At 53.1% G+C, this 21,092-nt stretch overlaps 7 protein-coding genes across 7 annotated transcripts; 2 read left to right on the top strand and 5 right to left on the bottom strand.

Moving 5' to 3' along the window:
* Positions 1 to 2,118: 2,118 nt before the first annotated feature.
* On the bottom strand, positions 2,119 to 3,364 carry J4E88_005044 (uncharacterized protein; the record flags this gene model as incomplete). The annotated part of the gene is made up of 4 exons (XM_049398685.1): positions 2,119 to 2,381; positions 2,437 to 2,563; positions 2,620 to 3,248; positions 3,304 to 3,364. 4 exons carry the CDS (start codon positions 3,362 to 3,364, stop codon positions 2,119 to 2,121), a joined length of 1,080 nt encoding a protein of 359 aa, XP_049255365.1.
* A 251-nt stretch (positions 3,365 to 3,615) lies between these two features.
* Positions 3,616 to 5,185, top strand: J4E88_005043 (uncharacterized protein; the record flags this gene model as incomplete). The annotated part of the gene is made up of 2 exons (XM_049398684.1): positions 3,616 to 3,878; positions 3,934 to 5,185. The coding sequence occupies 2 exons, from the start codon at positions 3,616 to 3,618 to the stop codon at positions 5,183 to 5,185; spliced, it is 1,515 nt and encodes a 504-aa protein (XP_049255364.1).
* Positions 5,186 to 5,332: 147 nt separating this feature from the next.
* On the bottom strand, positions 5,333 to 7,191 carry J4E88_005042 (uncharacterized protein; the record flags this gene model as incomplete). Its single annotated transcript, XM_049398683.1, has 3 exons — positions 5,333 to 5,758; positions 5,837 to 7,049; positions 7,124 to 7,191. The coding sequence occupies 3 exons, from the start codon at positions 7,189 to 7,191 to the stop codon at positions 5,333 to 5,335; spliced, it is 1,707 nt and encodes a 568-aa protein (XP_049255363.1).
* Positions 7,192 to 8,442: 1,251 nt separating this feature from the next.
* Positions 8,443 to 10,094, top strand: J4E88_005041 (uncharacterized protein; the record flags this gene model as incomplete). The annotated part of the gene is made up of 3 exons (XM_049398682.1): positions 8,443 to 8,830; positions 8,913 to 9,210; positions 9,260 to 10,094. The coding sequence occupies 3 exons, from the start codon at positions 8,443 to 8,445 to the stop codon at positions 10,092 to 10,094; spliced, it is 1,521 nt and encodes a 506-aa protein (XP_049255362.1).
* A 604-nt stretch (positions 10,095 to 10,698) lies between these two features.
* Positions 10,699 to 15,587, bottom strand: GDH1 (glutamate dehydrogenase (NADP(+)) gdh1; the record flags this gene model as incomplete). The annotated part of the gene is made up of 6 exons (XM_049398681.1): positions 10,699 to 10,779; positions 10,842 to 11,170; positions 11,295 to 11,389; positions 12,374 to 12,435; positions 12,488 to 15,194; positions 15,244 to 15,587. The coding sequence occupies 6 exons, from the start codon at positions 15,585 to 15,587 to the stop codon at positions 10,699 to 10,701; spliced, it is 3,618 nt and encodes a 1,205-aa protein (XP_049255361.1).
* A 1,399-nt stretch (positions 15,588 to 16,986) lies between these two features.
* Positions 16,987 to 18,672, bottom strand: J4E88_005039 (uncharacterized protein; the record flags this gene model as incomplete). The annotated part of the gene is made up of 1 exon (XM_049398680.1): positions 16,987 to 18,672. The coding sequence occupies one exon, from the start codon at positions 18,670 to 18,672 to the stop codon at positions 16,987 to 16,989; it is 1,686 nt and encodes a 561-aa protein (XP_049255360.1).
* A 798-nt stretch (positions 18,673 to 19,470) lies between these two features.
* Positions 19,471 to 20,439, bottom strand: J4E88_005038 (uncharacterized protein; the record flags this gene model as incomplete). Its single annotated transcript, XM_049398679.1, has 1 exon — positions 19,471 to 20,439. The coding sequence occupies one exon, from the start codon at positions 20,437 to 20,439 to the stop codon at positions 19,471 to 19,473; it is 969 nt and encodes a 322-aa protein (XP_049255359.1).
* Between the last annotated feature and the right edge of the window lie 653 nt (positions 20,440 to 21,092).

Genomic DNA, 21,092 nt, shown 5'->3' with positions numbered 1-21,092 from the left:
AAAGAAGTCTGAAGGTGCTCAGCTCCGTGCTAACAGCAAGAGCTATATACAGCAACAAGCCCCGAACTCGGCAAACGCGGGGAAGAAGGTGGGCGTCTCCGGGTGAGCTGCAGATAAGCGTTGATAAGGCACGTTTGGTGTTGCGCCTAACAGATGTCAAAGAGGAATGCAGTCTGTATCTTGCTGAAATTTGGCAAAGCAGTACTTTCAAACAGAGAAGACGCTTGAGAGAAGAGATGCGCTCAGTAAGTCGTTATCAAAAACGCCAAAACCTGGGGTACAGGTCCTTATCTACCCGTTGGTATGGGCCAGCCCAAAGATCCTCTCGGGGCATTGTAGCCAGAATCTGGGTCAGCTAACATGGCGTCAGGGGACTGTGGAGCATCGGCGAACCCTGGAATACACGTTGCTCGATTCTATCGAGTAACTAGGGTGGAGGTAGTCTATCGCGGCCGCCTTAGCCATGCATCTCGACCCTGTCTCCCGTTGGCCGATTTAGTGTAGATACGAGGCTATTCGCCCTGATACTGTGTGCTACTCCAAGATCGAACATGCGAGATTTTGGCTGTCTAGGTTGGGCGCGCATTATGAGCTGTTTCTCCGTCATCATTTCTCGAAGGTTGATTCCTCGAAGATTGGGAAGAGCGTTGGTATCGGTAAACTTCCTAAACGTGTTGCTGCACGTTGTGGATGGTGTTGGGGGACGTGCATGTGTTACTGATAAGCAGCTGCAAGGGTATTGCTGCACGCGATAGGCGCACAGTAGATCGCGCGATTAGAGCCCTCAGACTAGCGCAGGGTCAACGGCGGAGCGTCATACTTCTAGAATCTCAGACCCAGGGCCTCTGTGGTTTTTATTCACTGCTTTCTTTACAGTTCGCGTAAGGATTGAAGATAGAAACACACTCTTCTTGTGGACTGCTCGTTGGCATAGAAGGTGCGAGTTCGAAGACATCGGAGTAAGGCCCGATTCCATCGGAGAAGCTAAGCATATGTCAGCCAGCGTACCTCCCAACACGACCTTCCCATTACTCGATAGAAATCGAGTAAAGGAAATACGATGCGCCGAAGACTGAGGCGAGCCGCAGACTAGACCCATGCGAACGCCTTGACTGTTCGGGGCTGGCCGACAGCCATATTGTCAACCGAGAACCCGAACGCGCCCGGGTCATGCTGGTGCCATTCTTCTACCTACCTCGTCCCAGCAAGCGCGACTACACCTGGACATTTTACTGAGACCCCGAAATGCGAGGATATGTATAGATATGAAGAGACGGCTATGCTGTGGTTTCGGGGGTTTCCGATGTTCTATCGTGCTATGATCGTCGGTGGAAGTCGTCTATTGCAAGCGGCGAACTACGGCACTGAAGCCCTGTCCTCAGGGTAACTATCGAGTAACGGAAACTCGACGCCTCTCGGATTCTGGAATTTTCAGTAGCGCGCCAACACGACGGACGTCGCAAAGACGATAGCTACTCTCGACTTGCTCTGGCGGCCGGCAGGCTCTGCAGGCACGATGGGCCGAACTGCCTCTACATTGGCTGCATGCGCCTACGGGCAGCTCAGTGTAGCGGTAAAGACCTTGCAGCTGCGCTTCAACGCCGAAGACAAGTTTTGCTTACGTTTGCCCGGGTGATTTAAGGCGTGTTGCTCAGCATGGTACGCAATGGTCCTAGCCGGCATGTCAAACGGGCTGCTGCGTCCGACAGCGGCTCGGTGATCAGCGTCGACAGGCATGACTGCATGTCTGACGCGTACTTGTTCGTCTGTGAATGGTGTCTGTAATATTTATGCAATCACGCCAACCTAGGGAAAAACTGAACAGCCTGGAGCCTACGTTGACTTTGGGTCGCCTCCTTTGCAAGGTTTTGGGTCAATGTAGTCTGCAGACCTGTTCAGTTTTCCCTGGTATGAGGTGCAATGGCTGCCACATTCAGAACGACCAGGCAAGTGGGAAGATCAGCTCAAAGCGCTTCAACGAATATTGGTAAGCTGGGATTGTTTTTCATATGAGAGAGGGCCAGCAACACCTGTAGCTTCTTTGAGAGATTCGTTGGTTGAATATGCCTGACGACCCCGTCCCCAAACAGCGTAGCAGCTAACGATGTACACCCAACCTCACTTCTTCAGCGTCGACTGCTTCTTCTGCGGAAACGAGGATGACTTTGGAACTTTGTTAGCTGCCAACAGAGTTCGTGAGTTGTAAAGACTAGCTTGGAGTCCATATGCTGCAGCCGTCTCTCGTCTAAGATCCAGATAAGTGTAGGCGTCTGGTTTGTAGTAAATGGTCCTGCCGATGTTGATGAGACCCATGGTCTCAAGCTCATGGAGTACTCGCAGTACATCATCAGCGTCCAGGAAGTCCTTTGTGTAGACACAGACTATGAGAGGTTTTTCGTCAGTAGTTGTGCACTACCTGTCGTACGTCAAACTTACTTAGTCGCTCGTCCTTGCCGTCGTCTGTGGCCACCTTGCAGGTACATCCAAGTCGATTATCGATCACATTCGCGACAACTTGCTTCCAGACCCGAGCAACTTCCACAGCTTTGGGGAACAACATCCACTAACACCAGTCAGTGATTTGAAGAAGTGAATGATCGGGCAGCTAATGGAACTTACCTTTCCGGACAGAACATGCGTGTCCTTTGCAAGGTCCGAGATCCGTTCTTGTAGAGCTTTGCTCTCTTGGAGGAGCTGTTTAGTAACCATGCCCCTAGGCCCCTTCGCGCCTTCATTCTGGATGTCGTGGCGGGTCTGGAGCGACTGTTGAAGTAACTCCGTGCCACGCGATGTAAAGTCGTGAACGCGCGGCGAAGGTGACTTGTCGCGAGGATTGCGATACGGATTAGCAGCCCAGATCCAGGGACATGTAGAGATGGAGGTTGTGTATGGAGGAAGTCGCCTGACAAAGTCATCAACAGGCTCGCCTAGCTGCCACGCATCATCCTGTCCTTCCAAAGGATTGAACAATTCAAGTTTCGAGGCTGACACAGGTGAGGGCTCTCGCTTTCGCTTGCCTTGTCTTGCTAATCGCTCCTGCTCCATAGCTTGGCGGTCGATACCCGACATGTCGAAGGTGTTAGTCTTTGCCGCAGGTTGCTTGTCTGACACGGCTCCATCTGATGGTGGTGCTGGTGTTCTTGCGGCAGCCGCGATTGTGTTTAGGTCTTTGGCATGTGCGCGCCAGAAAGGTCCGGTCTTGAAGCTTTCACACTTTTTTGATTGGTGTTGTTTTTCATCCTCGTCACCTAAATCCACCGTCAGTCACATATCATGGGATTAGCTTGAGTTGTTCAAACTTACCATAGAAACTGCTATCATCTGAGATCCACCCTTCTCCAGATACAGTATCCTCCTCCGCCATCTTCCGCACTGTGAGTACTGTCGCAGTTCATGCCCTGCCCAGGTGAAGTTTGAGCAATGTGGAGAATGTTTGCTCGACTTGACGCGATATGACGAGCGATGTTTACACGGATGGGGAAGGAACGAGGGACGGTGGACAGGGGTATCCCTGCAGCCCAAACGCGCCCGCGACCACTATACGCGAACGCGTCGGCCAACTCTTTCACCCCCAGCATCCGCGTCCTCACGACATATACCTCCAAATCCAATCGCATGACTTCCGAGATGCCGCACTCAGTTACGCCGGAATCGACGCCCGCAGAGGAGTCCTCAGCGACAGTGTCCCAAACGGATGCTATCAAACCCGAGCCGGAGACGCAAGATGTTGCAATGGAAGACGCACCCACAGCCGCCGCGGTAGAGAAGCCCAAGGTAAACCTCGAGGAGCTCTTCGACGATGAAGATTCAGACGAAGAGTTTCCTTCGAGCGCGCCGGTGCCTAGGTCGCAGGAGGACGCCTCGCAACCCGCACCAATGTACGCCCCACCTACCGACATAATGCATTCATGGCGCTTGCTGACACCGATACAGCAAGATCACATCCAAATCCTCCTTCTCCGACCCAGACGTCATGCGCGCATTCTACCAACGCCTGTTCCCCTTCCGTCCCCTCTTCCAATGGCTCAACCATTCCGCAACACCCAGCAACGACTTTGCACACCGCGAATTCGCCTTCACCCTACCCAACGACGCATACCTACGATACCAATCTTTCCCAACAGCCGATCTCCTGCGGAAGCAATGCATAAACATGCTGCCCTCACGTTTCGAAATCGGTCCCATGTACAGCACAAACCCAAGAGATAGGAAAACACTGCGGAAAGCGAGCTCGTTCCGCCCGTTGATGAAAGAGCTGGTCTTTGATATCGATATGACGGATTACGACGACATCAGAACATGTTGCACGGGTGCGAGCATCTGTCTCAAGTGCTGGGGCTTCATCACAATGGCCATCAAGACCATCGATGTTGCTCTACGGGAAGACTTTGGCTTCAAACATATCCTCTGGGTGTATTCCGGTCGTCGAGGAGCCCACGCCTGGGTCTGCGACAAACGAGCCCGAGAAATGGACGACCAAAAGCGCCGCTCCGTAGCCGGCTATCTCGAACTACTCAAAGGAGGAGACCAGGGCGGCAAGAAGGTCAACGCGCGACGACCTCTACATCCTCATCTCGAGCGCAGTCTGGCTATCCTGAAAGAGCACTTCCAGACCTCCATCCTCGCTGAACAAGATCCCTGGGCCGCGGAAGAAAAGTCCGCGCACCTCCTCGACCTCATCCCAGACCCCACGCTCAGAGCAGCACTGAAGAAGAAGTGGGACTCTGCGCCCTCCCGCCCCAGCGCATCGAAATGGGCCGACATTGACGCGTTAGCCAAATCTGGCGCCTTGTCAAAGACACCCAAAGACCTCCTCGAAGCCAAGCAAGACATCATCCTAGAATACACATACCCCCGCCTCGATGCCGAAGTCTCCAAGAAACTTAACCATTTGCTCAAGTCGCCATTCGTAATTCACCCCGGAACAGGACGTGTCTGTGTTCCAATCGACACAAGGACCGTGGAGGATTTCGATCCGTTGAGTGTACCAACAGTCACGCAATTACTCCAGGAGATCGACGATTGGTCAGGCGAAGAAACCGACAAGAAGATACAGGACTGGGAGAAGACGAGCTTGAAGCCATACGTGGACTACTTCCGACGGTTTGTCGCGGGCTTAGTGGACGAGGACAAACCAGCGCTGAAGAGGGAAAGAGAAGAAGGCGCCGATGCCATGGAATTCTGATGATATACCATTCACCAAGAACATGAGGGCATGTAGGGCGCCTGGCGTTGGGGTAAGAAAGATTGGAATATGTATGATGCATCTCGACGTTCTCAATATCTACCCACTACCATACTCACTCAAAGATTCCACACCCCACATGCTACCTTAACCAAGATTACCCAATGAACACACATTCCCCTCCATAGTACAATACGGCATCTGAATCGGCTCCGCCCCAATTCCCTTGGCCACCAACCTCTCTCTCATCTCGCTCAACCGAGGCGCCGCATCAATCTGACTCCTGTTCTGACCCATCTCGTCCTTGGCACCCGACCATAGTACTTCCGCAGCCGCCGCAGCACGGGGCCAGATCATCCTATCGACATTAACGGGATCGGTTTGCTCGGCCCACATGTGCGCTTCGCCGCCGATGACGAGATGCTGGTTCTCGACAGGGACGCCGTGTAACGGGTCGTAGGAGTAGATTAGTCGCCAGTTGTGGAAGGGGGCGCAGTAGTCTTGGTAGGGGTAGTAGTTCGCGCTGACGGAGGGGTAGAAGTTCAGCCATTGGCCTTTGCCGCAGTCGAGGTACTGTTAGGGTATTGTTAGTACACGCGAGATCCTACAAGAAAGGAGCATGTAGGATGGAGAGATAAGAGTTCCGCTTACCCAGTAGTTGTAGTTCCCAACTATAGCTTTATGTCCCTTTGACACTATCTGTGCAACTGCATCGTCGCTCTGCCACGATTGCACGAGTACATCAGGGCCGAGTGTTAGGTTCCATTCCAGCAGCATCTCTTCCCACACCACAGGTGTGAGTCCCATGGCGCGTACCTGGTCATGGTTCCGATCGACAAACTTCTGCATGAGCGGTTGCAGAACCGCCGAATCATTGCTTTTGACCGTGTCATCAAACAAATACGCGTTCTTGTTCACTTCATCACCACCAGTGTGGAAGTACGTCGAGTATGGAGACACTCTAGGTAGTACATCATCGAAGAGCTTCTCTAGGAAATCGTAGACAGCGGGCGAGTTTAGTTTGAGTGTACCAGAGGGTGGAGAGGCGGCGTATGTGTTCCAGTCTGGCTGTATGCCAAACGCAGCTATTAGCTCTGGCATACTGTAGTGGATGCTTGAGGTGTGGCCTGGCATGTCGATTTCGGTGATCATTTCCACGCCTTGGATCGCAGCGTAGCGTTGTATCATTGCGAAGTCGTCGGCTGTGTAGACTAGATCGGGTCGGTATGCTCCCTTGGCGGATAGCTCGGGCATAGAGGGGATCTCCAAGGGCCAGGACTGGCTGTCTGTCACGTGAAGGTGGAAGCGGTTCATCTTGTTGTAGGCGGCAGCGTCGATCTGGCGTTTGATGTCCGCCGTGGAGAAGTAGTTACGTGACACATCGAGGTTGATGCCGCGGTGTTGGAATTTTGGACCGTCGGTGATTTGCACGGGTGCCAAGGGGGTGTATACATGCTGCTGATCGGAGTGCGCATAGAAGAGTTGAGAGAATGTTGTCAAGCCTCTTGCTATCCCTACGCTGGTGTTTGCGCTGATGCTTGCAACCCCCTCTTTTGTCAAGGTTAGACTATAGGATTCGTCAACCTCCCCAGCAAGTGGCTTGGTAACATTAGGGCCGGCGGTTTTGAGCACTTTGACGTCGATGCGAGAGATGTATGACGTATTCGACTGGCTTGGAGACGGCTCATCCCAGTCTCTAGGGTGAAACTTCCATGGGTAAAAGTTGGTTTGGAAGAGTGTTGCCCATGTAGAATTGATGGCGTAAACAACAATGTCGTCGCTGGTGATGCCTTCCCGGGTAGCTGTTTCGGATCTGTCGCTAGGCACCGGTCCTGTGTATTGCGTGCGCAATTTCAGGTTGCTGCTGTCCTGTGCGTATGGAACTTGATTAGAATTGAACCCGAAGAGAAGAGGGATCTGATCCATGATTGAGCCTACATTTCTTGCGCCAGGTTCATACCAGTAGAATGGTACATCTTCTCTAATGAAAAGAACAGCATCGCCATATTCGTGGGAGATAGGTACAGGCCAAATGGCTGCTACTAAGGATATGAGAAGAGATAGTGTAGTACATGTACGAGGCTTCATGATGCAAAGAGATCAGATCAAGATTGGGAGAATCAAAAGATCGTTGAATAGGAGAGAAGAGACGGGTGGATCGTAATCTATGTATAAGAGCGAAAACTGGCGCAAGGCATTATACCTATGTAGGCCCGATCCGGATGCTCCGAATGGTTTCTCGAAGCGTAAGCTCCTGCGGTATTCCCGGCAGTTGCAACAGTTGATGATATATCGATGCCAATAGAGTATACAGACTTGATCTGAGATAAGCAAGTGGTAACCTTGTGGTAGTATCGCGGTCCTTGACTGGAGAGTTCGACAAATGCGAGCTAACCCTGAAGTGGGGCAAACCGTGGACTTGAGCAAAAGGTACGATGACGTGCGGGCGTTCAGCTGTCAGCCTCTTCTTGAACGAAACTTTATCAGCTCCGACTTGAGCTCCAAGCAGCTGTAATGTGCCACCTGAGCCACGCCCTCCACATCGCATGATCCTCTGGGGTTGCCTCCGGGTTGATGATTACGGGAAGATGCAGCCGACTCGGCAAATTGGGCGATCAGCGGCAAGATGACAGGAGGTATACGCGTCGCATGTTTTCCCGCAAGCAACGAACTGAATCTTCGCCAGTCACGAACATACTGTCTTCTGCTTTGTATGCAGTCCATTATGACAACAGCATGGTGGTCGGAACCCCAAGTCTTCCAGAATTCGTCCGAGCGGCCACGATGCTACCACCATCCCCACATGGTCCAGCTATCTCGATCGCCCTTCCCCGCTTTTGCAGGGCATCAGGGATGCGCATGAGCGCACGACAGCTACGCGAGCCCTTAGCATTGCTCCCTTTACGTCGAAAATTGCGAGTCTTGCGGCACGGGGGGCTTTCAGATGTCAAGCCGAGGTGTCCCAAGAGCACACGACGCTCTGATTGCACCACGACGGGAGGCAGCAAGCTCGTGTGCTATGAAGAAAGTTTAGCATTGCGGCGCCAATGCTCTTCACGTCTCCAGGCAGCTGTCAAAACTCGGCTTTCTTGTCGATCCCAGAACTTTAGGGTAGGTCGATTACCCGCCGGTAGTCCACTCGGCGTTCATAGCGCATTCTCTTCCATGTGAATGCCACCATATATGCGGTGCTAATACCCTGCGAAGCGCCATCCGTCTTAGACGCATAGTCGCGAATCGCGACCGAGCTCACGGACATGACGAACTATTTCTCGACTCCCTATCTCCTCGGCGCCGCAGTTGTCCTGTACATCGGCTACAGGCTCGTCCAGCAGATCAACACCGATGCGCGAATCCGCAAGCTGGGCGCTCGAGCGCCAGTCCGAAAGACATACTTCCCGTATGGTGTTGACATGGCATACGAAGTTGTCACCCATGCTCTGAAAGACAAGTCGTACGAGCTATGGGTTGCCATGTTCAACAAGTGGTGCGGTCCAGGACGATACACAATTGAGGCTGGCGTTGGCGAGCGCGTGGTTTTGACCGCAGACCCCGAGAACATCAAGGCTATTCTTGCGACACAATTCAAGGACTACGGCAAGGGAGAGCAGTTCAGGAAAGACTGGCACACCTTCTTGGGCAACGGTACGTACACCAGAGAGTGGGGTCCTAGGGCAACTACGCCGCATCAGACCAAATGGATGGACGGTTACTGACTTTCGCATAGGTATCTTCACTACCGACGGGCAACTATGGCACAACTCACGCCAGCTGATCCGACCGCAATTCGTCAAGGACCGCCTCAGCGACATCGATATCTTCGAACAGCACACCCAAATCCTCATGTCCAAGATCGCCGAGAGTGAGGAGATCGATACGCTTGATATGATGTTCAGGTACACTCTGGATGCCGCTACACACTTTCTCCTGGGTCAGAGTGTAGGCAGTCTTGACGAGCCACAGACCGTCTTCGCAGATGCTTTCTACAACGCTCAGCGTATACAGAGCTTTGTGTCTAAGATTGGGTACGTAGACTTACTTGAGCACATCAAGCTTGTTACTAACACCACGTAGACCTTTAAACTGGCTTATCCCCCGCAAGTACTTGGGCTTCTACGACTCCATCAAGATCATCAACGACTTCGTCAACCCCTTCATCGACCGCGCCCTCGCACTCTCCCCAGAAGAACTCGAGAAGAAGACAAACCATGACGAAGGCTACACATTCCTCCACGCGATCGCAGGATACACACGCGACCGAGACATGCTCCGCGACCAACTCGTCTCCGTCCTCCTAGCAGGCCGCGACACAACCGCGTGCACTCTAACATGGGTAATTTACCACCTATCCATCGATCCAACCATACTCGCCAAGCTACGCCAGGAGATTCTCCAGACAGTCGGTCCAGAGCGCCAACCCACCTACGAAGACTTGAAGAACATGAAATACCTCCAACACATCCTGAACGAAACCCTCCGTCTCTACCCCGTCGTCCCATACAACATCCGTCTCGCGCTCAAAGACACCTCGCTTCCCGTAGGCGGCGGACCCGACGGCACGCAACCCATCGGCATACTCGCCGGCACACCAATCGGCTACTCAACTCTCGTCATGCAGCGCCGCGAAGACTTGTACCCGCCCACGTCTGCTGACTTCCCTCCGCCCTCGGTCTTCGCGCCCGATCGATGGGACAACTGGAACCCGAAGACGTGGACCTATGTCCCGTTCAACGGCGGGCCTAGGATCTGTATCGGCCAGCAGTTTGCGCTTACCGAGATGGGATATACGCTTGTCAGATTGTTCCAGCGGTTTCAGACTGTGGAGAATAAGATGGGTGGGGCGGATCCGGGGATGCATGCGGATATTGTGTTGCAGCCGGCTAAGGAGATTAAGGTTGTCTTCAGATAGGGTGAGGTTGTGGATGGGGAACTGAGTGCAGGAAGGATTTGGGGTTGGCGATGTATGAGCGTTCGCGTTTCTTCGATCTGCATGTCGCTCTCTTGCTCTGTTTAGTCTGCTTAGCTTATTGCTTTGCCATGTACTGTCGTTGTCTAGTATACCCGTCGAGATACACCACCCTGCTGTTAATACCATGAAGTCTCCTGGACATACTTGCATCTATTCTTTAGCTATCTGTCAGCATCACGTCGTCTTATCGCCAAGAAAACATGGCATCTATCAACATCACAGGAGCTCAACATCGTAAGTCTCTGGGAAACATTGTATAGTACCGATCCTCATTGTCTAATTAACAAGTCGTGTCAAAAACGCCTGGGTATCTTATCATACACTTTCCGAACAGCAACAGTGGAGGAAACGAAAGAAAAGAAACAGGCTCATCGTGACTCGTAAGAAATGAGCGAAGCAGAGACGATGCCAATACGCCCTGTCCTCTTCGTGCGGGACATGCTAGCATGCCATGACGCGAGCAAAGCGGGTGTACAACAGAGGAACCGACGCATACGCCCCGAGCAGGTTGTACACAGCAAAACGCATGAGGAGCTTCTTCTTCTTAAGCCTTTACGCCCCGAGTCCGCGGTGCGGCGCGCTTGGTCGTCGAGTCTGTGCCTCGTGCTTTGGCGGTGCCTGCCGCCTGGAAAGGAAAGAAGTATTAGCTAACGTGTCTTTGATCAAAAGAGATGGGGGATGATTTACCTTCTTTCCCGGCTTACCCTCCACATCACCAACAATCTTCTCGGCCTTTCCCACAACCTTATCAACAACCTTCTCCGTCTTGGTCCTCGGCTTCTTGACTGTCTTGACGTTGGGGCCGGTTGTCTTCTTTGGTGCAGCAGCGGCCTTGGGCTTAGTCGTAGTCGTCTTCTTAGTAGTGGTAGTCGTTGTGGTAGCTTTGGGCTTGGTGACGCGACCAGAGGCTACTTTGCTGGTGCGGGGCTTGGACGTGTTGGCTTTGGTGGTGCTGCTGCGTTTTGTGGGCGCGACTGCGTTTTCGATTTGCTGGACGAGACGGGGCTTGGAGTTGCCTTTGGTAAGAGGTTAGTGTTTTGCTACTTGGTTGGGAAGAGGTGTTCGCGTATGGAGGCGTGGTTGGGGCGGTGCAGGGCTGTATGCGTGTGCCGAGCTTGTGGAAGAAAGGGGAAAGCTTACCAGTTCTCGCGCGTGTAGTAGCGGCCATCTTGCTTGGTCTGAAGGTTTCGAGTAGTTTCGAGTGTTTTTGTAGTGCGTGGAGTGGTGAGTCGAAGCTGGATGACAGGTTAGTACGCGTGCCGCGTAATTTGGAAGCAGTGCGCGAGATGCGAAGCTTCCCAAGAAGCTATCCTTTCAGAAATGTAGGAACGCATGGAAGAGATACACGCGACCACGATGTACACAAGAAGAAGGCAGAAAAAGCGCGTTGTGCAGAACGCGCGCGAAGTCCTGCTGCCATGCCGCCGACGTGCCTCGCGGAAGCGCAAAAAAACAGGCGATTGCACAGATATTTGCGCTTCATAGATACAGAAACCGAAGGAAGGGAGGGAGGCGACTTACTTACAGCTAACGGCGACAGTATTCCGGGTGTGGTGTGCGGACGCGACAAGATTGGTGTTGTAGAAAGTGGGAGGGTCGAGGTCAGAACGGGCGGGGGAAGCTCGCACTTTAAACTCTCAAGCGAGACGGAGGACGTGTCTCATCACAACAACACATGGCAAGGTCAGCTGGGCCAATGAGCGATCCGCTAAACCAGCTCGTATCATATGGGAGCTTCCCGATCAGGCTGTTGGGCTTTGAAAGGGTCTAGTCGGATTCGCAGCCTTTTGCTGCTTGAGGTGTGTGCCTGCCTACTTCGCAACACACCGCTCTCCCTCTCTCCGGGGCTACCGTAATACCATGATGGTCTGTCACGACCGCGAGAAAAAGGTTACAGGCATGAACGCGTGTCTGAACATTTTTGTAGTAGGCTAATGAATTGTAGCACTTTTATTCATCTATCATTCGTTCGTACAGCTAAATAGCCGCCCGTGTCAGCACCCATTCTATGGGATCCCTAAGCGCCGCCCATGTCCATGGTCGGGGCATATGTTTAAACCTCAGATGACTTTTGATCCCTTGCCCAAACGCCGTGCGAGCTCTGACGCTCATGCCCAATACTCATGACAGCCTTCTAGCGAGTAGCTGAGTTGCTACCCTTTGCCATGCGCTTACTCATGAAGTCGAAGAAAGAGAATTGACTGGCTGATACACCGTACTCGTAAACGAAGCGGCTGGCGAGATAGCTTCCGAAGATAGCACGTAGATAGTTGTCGGGTACCTGTATGCTTGTTAGTCCATGCTTCAAGTGCGCAGTATTGGTTGTAACTTACCCTCTTGATAATCTTATCGAGGCCGATCTTCTCGAGTAGGATGTTTGGCAACGCCTCCTTAAGAATCGACTCCCGGAACTTAACGTCCTTCCACAGCTCGGTGTTTTGTAACTCCTCATCGAGCTTTGTGATCGCGGTACTGAGGGTGTCGCTGAGAATGCTGCGAGGCTGACCAGTCTCCTGGTGTTCCCTCCAGATGGCCTCGAACTCAAGACGCGCGTTGTTCTGGATAGTCTTCTGCACTTCCCGAACGTAGTTGTTGTAGAACTCCGGTGCCTGGCCATCTTCACCGACGCACATATGCTTAAGGAAGCTCTCGTCGTCGAATGCCAACGAAGCAAGCACTTCAAGCGAGGAAGAAGTAACACCGCCCTTGTTAGCTGAAGCATCCTTGTACAGAATGCAGCCAGCCTTCTCGAGGCGGAGCTTAGCGTCTTGGGTGATGAACAGGTTCGCACCTTCAACAATGTAAGGGATCACCGACTTGCCGTCGACAATGAGCTTGTTGGCGGTTGACAGATCGATAGACTCAGGTCGGCCACCACATGGAACAAAGGAATCGTAGTGCATGTCACTGCGAAGATGGAATGTGTTTCGGAAGGTTGTGCCGTTGTACACGAGGTCTCCGTTCGGTAGTCGCTTGTTGGTGTCGTCGACCAGAATACGGTAGCCTTCTGACGAAAGCTTCGAAGCATCGAAGTGGTTGATCATCTTGCGCTCCCTGGCTAGACGTACCAGCTCCTCGTGGTTGATTCCGTTGTTGTCGACCAAGACACCGGAACCGTCAACGATAGCAACGTACTTCTCATTGCTGAGCAGAATCTCGTTCGAGCCAAGATCACCATCGGGTCCACCTGTCTGTAGCTTGCGGACCTTGCTGGGGTCGAGGTTAAGCTTGCGGTAGATACCCAGGACGTACTCGCGGACAGACAGAGTTGTCATGCCGTATCGGTCGTGAGGGATACCACCCAACTTGGGGCTCTTTCCAGTGAAGAAAGATTTCCACCATGGCGCACCACGAGCACGCGCATGCTCAGTAGCCCAGTCGACGAGATCAGCAGTGTTCTCGTCGGGACCCATGAAGAGGATCTCCTCCTTGCCGTGGAGATCGACAATAGGATCCTTGATACCAGGACTGGTAGGAGGCAGGAGAAGATCGAGGATACTGTCGATGTACTTCTCAAAAGCGCCCCGGGCCTTGTCCTGGTGCTTGAAGTCAAGAAGAACAACACCCTTGGAGCCACCCTCTGGAATATCCTTGTTCTTACGTTGCTGCGTGTTTGCGAGGTTGTAGTTCTCGTCAAACATAGAGCGCGCGTTGATGGAGTATGCTTCCTGACTCCTGGATTTGACGATACGAATACCACCGCGGGCAATGTCGCGGAAGCGAAGATGGAAACCACGGAACTCAGAGCCAATGACAAGGAACATGCCATACAGCGGCTGAGGGTATTCTGTGGAGGGTAGGAAGTTGGGGTTTAGCCGGAAGCTGATGGCGACCTTGGTAGGAGTGTAGAAGTTGGTCTTCAGCACTGACTGGTTGAAGACACGGAAGGCAGTCATCACCATCTCGTGGTGATCGTTGACAACAGCCTTGTTAATGGTGTCGGTCAGTTCCGCATCTGTTTGGACCTTGTCGACCTGGAGGCGGAGATAACTCAGAGTTGGTAGGAAGTCATCCTCTTGACCCCGAGTCTGGACGTAGTGAGTCTTAGCGAATGGCAGATACAAGGTGTGGACCAGTTCCGGGTAGGTCATGATGATCTCGTAAATGTAGTCGGCGGTAAAGGTCTCAGCACGTAGGCGGCGCTTCAGCTTGGATAGCAACTCGGCATGTACGCTGTTCTCCGGGTCTAGAATAGCTGACAGAGCGGTGTATTCGCTTCCGAGACGGTTGAGAAAGTGGGTAATGAAGACCCAGACGCAGTGTGCGTAGATGGTCTCTTGTAGACTCAGTCTGCTCGTAGCAAAGAGTGTCTGGAACTTGTTCTGCGGAAGACAGTAAAGCAATGAAACCTCCTTGGTGATCTGGTGGATCGAAGCTTCAATCGGCGGGTGCTTGGCACCGGCGGCTCCTGGAAGCGGGCGCAAGTAGAGAGACATGACAGTGTAGCCGTTGGAGAATTGCTCGACGTACTTTCGCGAGGTGGTCAGACCGTAGTAATGGTACAAGTCGCTCAAGGCACTGAAGAGACCCAATGCACTTCCGCGCTTGAAGCCGACAACTAGGCGCTTGTCTCTTGAGCCTTCGATATCGAAGTGGTCAATGACGGGACCAGTACGCTCTACAGCGACTTGGAGGATTTGCTGGTAGATGACCTTTGTGTTTTCGGTCGCCTTCTGCAGGAAACGCTTGTCACCAATCTTCTCAATGTTGGTCTCTGTCTCGCTGGGGTTTGGGTCGACAAAGTCGCACTGGTAGACGAAGTAGCATCGCAGTTGCTGGTCGTCGCTTCCAGGCAGCGGGCTCTCCGAGCGGAAGCTCTCTACGCGGTATGCGAGGCCAGGCTTGGATACAGCCAGGTACTTCTTGCCCAGACGCTGCTCGTACTGGGGACCGTCAATGACGGACACACCGGGTCTGCTGGTATCGATGTATACGGCGTGATCAGCGGCTTCCTTGTCGAGCCGGATCTCGAGGCGCTTGTCGTCTCTGGCGTATGCGGCGACCTTTGCGGCGTAAAGCGAGTGGATGTGGCTGATGATTCTGTAACCTCTGTTAGTGTAGTTCCAGGAAGATTGAAAGCCATGCTTACGCTTCTACCGTCTCGGTGGCAAAGTACATGTCGTCAATGCCCAGCTCGTTGTAGAACCACTTGGTTTCTGACTCTACGAGCTCTGGAGGCATGAAGCCCTTCTCCTCGACGCCGTCCATAACGGCCTCCATCTGCTGGGCCTTGCCCTCGAACACGGGTGCAACATATCCAGAGCCGCCCGAGCCTTCCTGTGGAATTGTTCGAGGTGTTGAACTTCCTGAGCCCGGTGCGCTCAGATGTGTGGGAAGAGGTGAGGGTCGGCGGTCTGGAGTATGGAGAAGCTGCTCGAGCTGCTTGTGCTGGGGTGCGAGGCCATTGACGGCTTCGATCGGTGTGGAAGCCATGCTGGGCGTGTGCAATTGATCGTGTGGCTGTTCAGCAAGGTGCTGTTATAGCGATTGAGACAATGCTATTTGAATTGCGTGCTCGGTGAGACGCGTCAGGCGTGATGATAAAGCGCACGAAGTTTGGACGATCGGGCAATAGTGGGGCCCTTGATGATAGAGGGGCAGAACCCAAGCCTTGAGCTCGCAAAACACTACAAGAAGGGCTCGTTAGTCGACGATTCAGTGCATCCGACAAATACGATGCACCGCTATTTCGGGCATCGTAACTGCCATGACGCAGGAACGCTAGCTTACCTTCTAGTACAACCAACGAGCCGCAGCCGTCGATCACCGCTTCGGATAACGATGGTACAGGCAATTGGACAGATGATCCACCGCTCTTCTGTATCCTGCCCTGGGGAATCGGGATGGCAGTTTGTGTACAGGTAGATGTGCAGTAGTCCGTATACCCGTCTAACGCATCCGATGCCAGTCAAGACGTGAGTGACAGCGACGACGCTGCAATCTTCGAGGTACCTGGCGGTGCCACAGTAACACCCTGGTATGCCGATATCAAGATAAGATGCGGGAGTAATAATAGTAGACGAGAATGAGGCTTGCAAAGAGGGTACGGTCAGTGCCCCAGCAGCGAAGGCGGGCCCCGTCATCTTTATAACCTTTCACGTCCTGTCTCATGGTCGTTGGAGGCTCGGCAGCGGCGTACCTGAACTCAACCGCGGAAAGCCGAGTCAAGCTTCCCCAGAATGTGCAGCCGCTAGCGCCTGCACCGCAGCGCCCACCTGGGCAAACTTCACGTAATTAGAAACGGGGCCACCAAGCCGGTGCTCGCAGTGCTCCAAGAACATGACCTGCAAAAAAGCCGCATCAGAGTTTTCCTCAATCCCGCCGAACGAAACCTGGCCTTGACTGCATGAGCTATTGCACCATATGCGCGCGCAATGAGGAGCGCCGTCAAGGCCGCCGCATTAGTGCCTCCTCACCTCGCATCCCCACCTACGCGTCCTGCAGAATTGAACTCACGATCCTTGGCGCCGTCTCCAAACGGTTTCCATGACTGATGGGGCCTCCTGGGACTGGCTTGTCTGCTGCACGTGCTGCCAGTCCGGGCGTTACAGGCCACGTCTTCCAGGAGTTCCGGTGGTCGGTCATGAGGCGAAGGGTCATCCAGCCCGCGGACAGCAGGTCACGATGCCCGTCGCTTCCGAGCCATGGCCATTGCACGACCAGTGAAGCCGTCGTAATACACCGCTCTCCATGTCACGATGCTTCGTGTCAGCTGCAGTGCCATGGCGATTACAAAGTCTGGATTTCACGATCCTCGCCACAGTGCTATTTTCGTGCGAGCTGGCATCTAGACTATCTAATCACATAATAGGGTTCAGAACATTGGGTATTCTCAGTTATCCTCACCAAACTCCTTGCCGTTGATCGTCAGAAGCACTTTGTAGCCGTGTCCTCCTATCCAGTTCTTCTTCTTCCCTGCCTTTTCCACCTTTTTTAGCGCTGCATGAAGCCCTTCATCGAGTTCGTCCGGCTCCTTGGTAAACTTGAAATCGATACACAGTTTCTCGTTTTCTTTCTTCGTCGTTGTCCACTGGGAAGTAATCTTCACCCTCTTCTCTCGTATCAGACCCGCAGGATAAACGCTGGCCAGAACTGCAGCAACGCGGCCAAGCAACATACACCACCATCGCAAGTCTTCTGGCACGAGCTGCAGCATTCGGCGGTAGAAGTCCTGCTCTGTTGGACTGATAGAACTGTAGCCACCGTAGCGCTCGCAAAGGAAGATGGCAAGTATCGCGCGGTCTTCGTGTGTCAAACCATGTGCAGAAGAGAACAAACCGGTCGTTGTACTTCGGAGCGCAGCTCCAGCTTGGAGGTCCTTGACTTGCCCCATGTGTGCAAACATAGCACGCCCAAAAGCTCTCTGCATCTCGTAGTTGAACAGTTCTTGACGAGACGCTGTTGGCGGAGGGGTACTGACTTCCCGCAATATCGCAGTAAACTCCCCGCTCGATGGCTTAGCGTATCTCATCGTAGTTTCGAACAACGGACTGGGCGTGAGCCACATCTCTGAGAAGTACATGCCTTCCCTCACACCGCCTTGGCAGAAATACACATCTTTGATGCTCGGCAGTGCTTTGGACAAGCAGTTCACCAGCAAAGCAACTGCTGGAACCTGACTTGCTCTGCGGGCCGAGACCCGAAAGATGTCGGGTGTATCCTCTCTTTGCACCGCCGCTTGTACAGCCTGAGTGTCGTGAAACGCGTCCTTGGTCGTCCGGAATCCATTGATGATGGGTATGGGATATGGCTGAATCGCATGCTCCGACATGAGTATAAAACCCCAGCCTCGGAAGCCGCCTCCAGACAGGTAAAGCGAGAGACCTTCGGGTAACTGTGAGCGGTCAAGCAACTGCTGTGGTACCTCTATGTATTGTACCGCAGCTTTGAGGTCCGCAATGACTTGGCTTTCGAATGTCCTGAATGCATCGCTATCAGAAGAGCCTGCTTCTTCGAGCCTCTTCGCGAGGGCGGCCGCGCCGTACGGTAGGCTTGCACTTCCTTTCTCGCATGTGTCAATTTGGCCGCGCTGTGACGGACTCATCCAATTGATCTGTGTAGAGCCTCCACCAAGGTCCATCATGAGTCCAATCGGGTTATGATAGGAGCTCGCTACACCGAAAGCTCCAACCCGGCCTTCCATTTCCTTCGACAAGAGTTGTACAGCCCAGCCAGTAGCATCCTTGATCTTGCTTTGGAAGTCTTCAGAGTTGCTAGCTTTCCGAGTAGCTTCAGTAGCTACAATCTGAATCTGCTTCTCGGGTACTCCAAAATCTTCACATGTATCCTTGAAACGCAACAGTGACTTGACCACTTGTTTGATAGTCGGGTCTGGTATCGGCACCACCTGGCCATTTTCGTACTGCGCATCGTAGAGCGAAATTGCTGCCCGATCCAAGTACACAGTCGGCAACAGCCTACTCGTCGCGGGCGCCAGGTCGGTGATCGAAAAGCGGATCCCGTTGCTCCCCATGTCAACCAACCCATGGAGGTGTCTTGACTCGTCTGTCGTGACCATTTTGGTAGTGCAGGTTCCCCGGATTTGCGATTGGTGCCCCAGATGTCAGCCAAGAGGTAAGCGGAAGAAACGGTGCGAACCGTAGAATTTTGATGGCGTGATTAACGCGGTTCCAGTTCGAGACTTAGTTTCTCTTACCCCCAGGAAACTCCTTAGCGGCGCTGTTGTGTCCCGCCTTATGCAAGAATGATATTGATTACCCCCAGCTTTCTGAAGGTGGTTTCTATTACCCCCAGATTACTTGAGAGGTTGTACCAGCAGTGTCTTGTGATGTGAAGTATTTTCTGGGCTGACTTTCTGTTCGCGATGACGTTGCGGGGGTCCCCACTACCTGCATGGAGGAAGAATATGGCGCTAGCAATCGCGACCAATCATGCGAGGGGTAGGTAGGACAGAGACTTTGGCAGGAACGTTCGATGACCGCGGCCGCGACGACGGTAGAAGGCGCTGTGGAGATCCAGGTTGCGGTATCGGTCTTGTCACTTAAGCGCCGAGCAGTGTGGTCGAAGGTATCGCCTTTGCTGTTCGTTACATTCCGTCAATTCTGGGAAGGAAAAGTCAAATGATGTCGAGCCAGTTTCAACAACAATCTGGTCAGCCATAGACTCAGCCGACTAAACAGTAATGGGAACCCAGATATATCATGGAAGAGATAGAATTGACTGCCTGTTGCGCACTGCAGAAGGGCGTGAGAGATATCAAAGGGCGCTGTGAGGGCTGAAAGACGGCAATCGGCATCTCCAAAGTCGGAAGCGAATCATGCTTTGTATGGCCAACTCTTCCGCATCCAGTGTTCGATCAAGTCGACTTCGTGGGTGGCTGAGCAGACCGCGACGGCCGGAGCATGCGATAGCAGTCTACGAGAAACTGCCGTTCGAAGAAAAGAACGTGCAAGACGTAAACACCACCCACTGCACCCATGCTGATCAACTCCCCAAGCACCCCAAGCCGTCCAAGAAAGCTGATTGCAGGCTTCGTTCGCATCAGGGTAGGTATAACAGCTGCGGGTGCCACGGCAGCAAGTGAGGGCAACGTCTCGAGTACATTGAACTCGGAGCCGTTCCTTGCGAAGAACCTGCCAATAAACCAGGTGTTCCAGACGATGCGCAAGCCCATGTTGACCGTGTTTGCAAGAACCACGCCATTGCCTCCCATCTCGAGCTGCCCGATGAAGAACCAAGCACTACCCGCGAAGAGCGCAAAGAAGATGCCCATAGAAATGGACTGTGCGTATAGCTCTTTGTTGGTTGCCACTGCGGCTACAAAAGCCTCCGTGACTCCGTTGATAGCGAGGAAGGGTATGTAGTAGCAATACGTGGAGAGTACCTGCGAAGCAGAGGTTGCAGACCACTTTTGCCCGGCAACGATGGAGAGAAGTACTGGGGCTAGTACAGGTCCTAGTGTAACCGCGAACAATGAGATGATCCCGTAGAGTCTAAGTATGGTACTCAATACCCTAGAAGCTTGAGCAAGGTTTTGCTTTTGTTCGTCCGACTTCTTTAGATCCTTCTTTTCCGTTGACGACGATGTTTCTACATTGGCGCATAGCTTGGCGAACATGTTGCGACTACTCTCTTCAATGGGTTGGAAAAGCATGCGTGCAATGAGGCCTCCATAGTTTGAAGCAAGCGCATAGGCGCCTTGATCCGCGAGAGATGCCAGTGTTGTAATGAGAAGAGAGTCTCCCTGGGTGAGGACATACTTCAACGCCGACTGCAGACTAAGAGATGCAGTCAGTCGCAGCAGAGGAGCTGAGAAGTAATTCATCAATGTCGGGTTTTCCTGAGTGGATGGTACTCTTTCCGGGAAGAGCGAGAAGCCATCAGTCTTCGCAACAGGCCACGTTTTGTATGAGTACACAACAAGCAAAGCCAATGCATACGCCAGCTGCCCGATAGCGAATGGCAAGACCCCAATGTCCAGGCCAGCTCGACTAGCCAAGATAGCTGAGCCACATGTACCAACGCAGCGCAGCAAAGTAGCTGAACTCTCAGCCGACGCTCGAACCTTGTAGAGTAGCTTCTGCTGCACAGCAGAAAACGCCGGCTCGCTCAGCAGTTCCAAGAAGGTAGCTAGGCAATACACAACCAGGGCCTCCATGAAGTACGGGACGTTTGGCGTATCGGAATGCATCCATAGTAGCGCGAGAAGATAGGCCAGAGGCGTGCCGAAAAAGACAGCGAGATACGAAAGGTTGACGACAGCCTGCGTCCCATGAGCCTGACGCTGCAGCGCCACACGCAGACTTTCGCGGGCAAAATACAACACAGAGATGGAAAACAGCTCCAGCTGCGCCGACACGCCCAATAGCTCTGGTGATAGGAACCTCAACAGAACCTGATTGACAGCAAACGTCAGCGCCCGCGAAGCCACCTGCAGGAGGATGAGAAAGGTGGCTCCCTTCGCGGAAGCGGAAAGTA

Source organism: Alternaria novae-zelandiae (genome assembly GCF_023758075.1).
Source record: "Alternaria novae-zelandiae strain BMP 2774 chromosome Unknown scaffold_9, whole genome shotgun sequence".
NCBI classification, from domain to species: Eukaryota; Fungi; Ascomycota; class Dothideomycetes; order Pleosporales; family Pleosporaceae; genus Alternaria; species Alternaria novae-zelandiae.
Note: the sequence above shows the minus strand (reverse complement) of the source record. Positions and strands in the feature narration are given on the sequence as shown.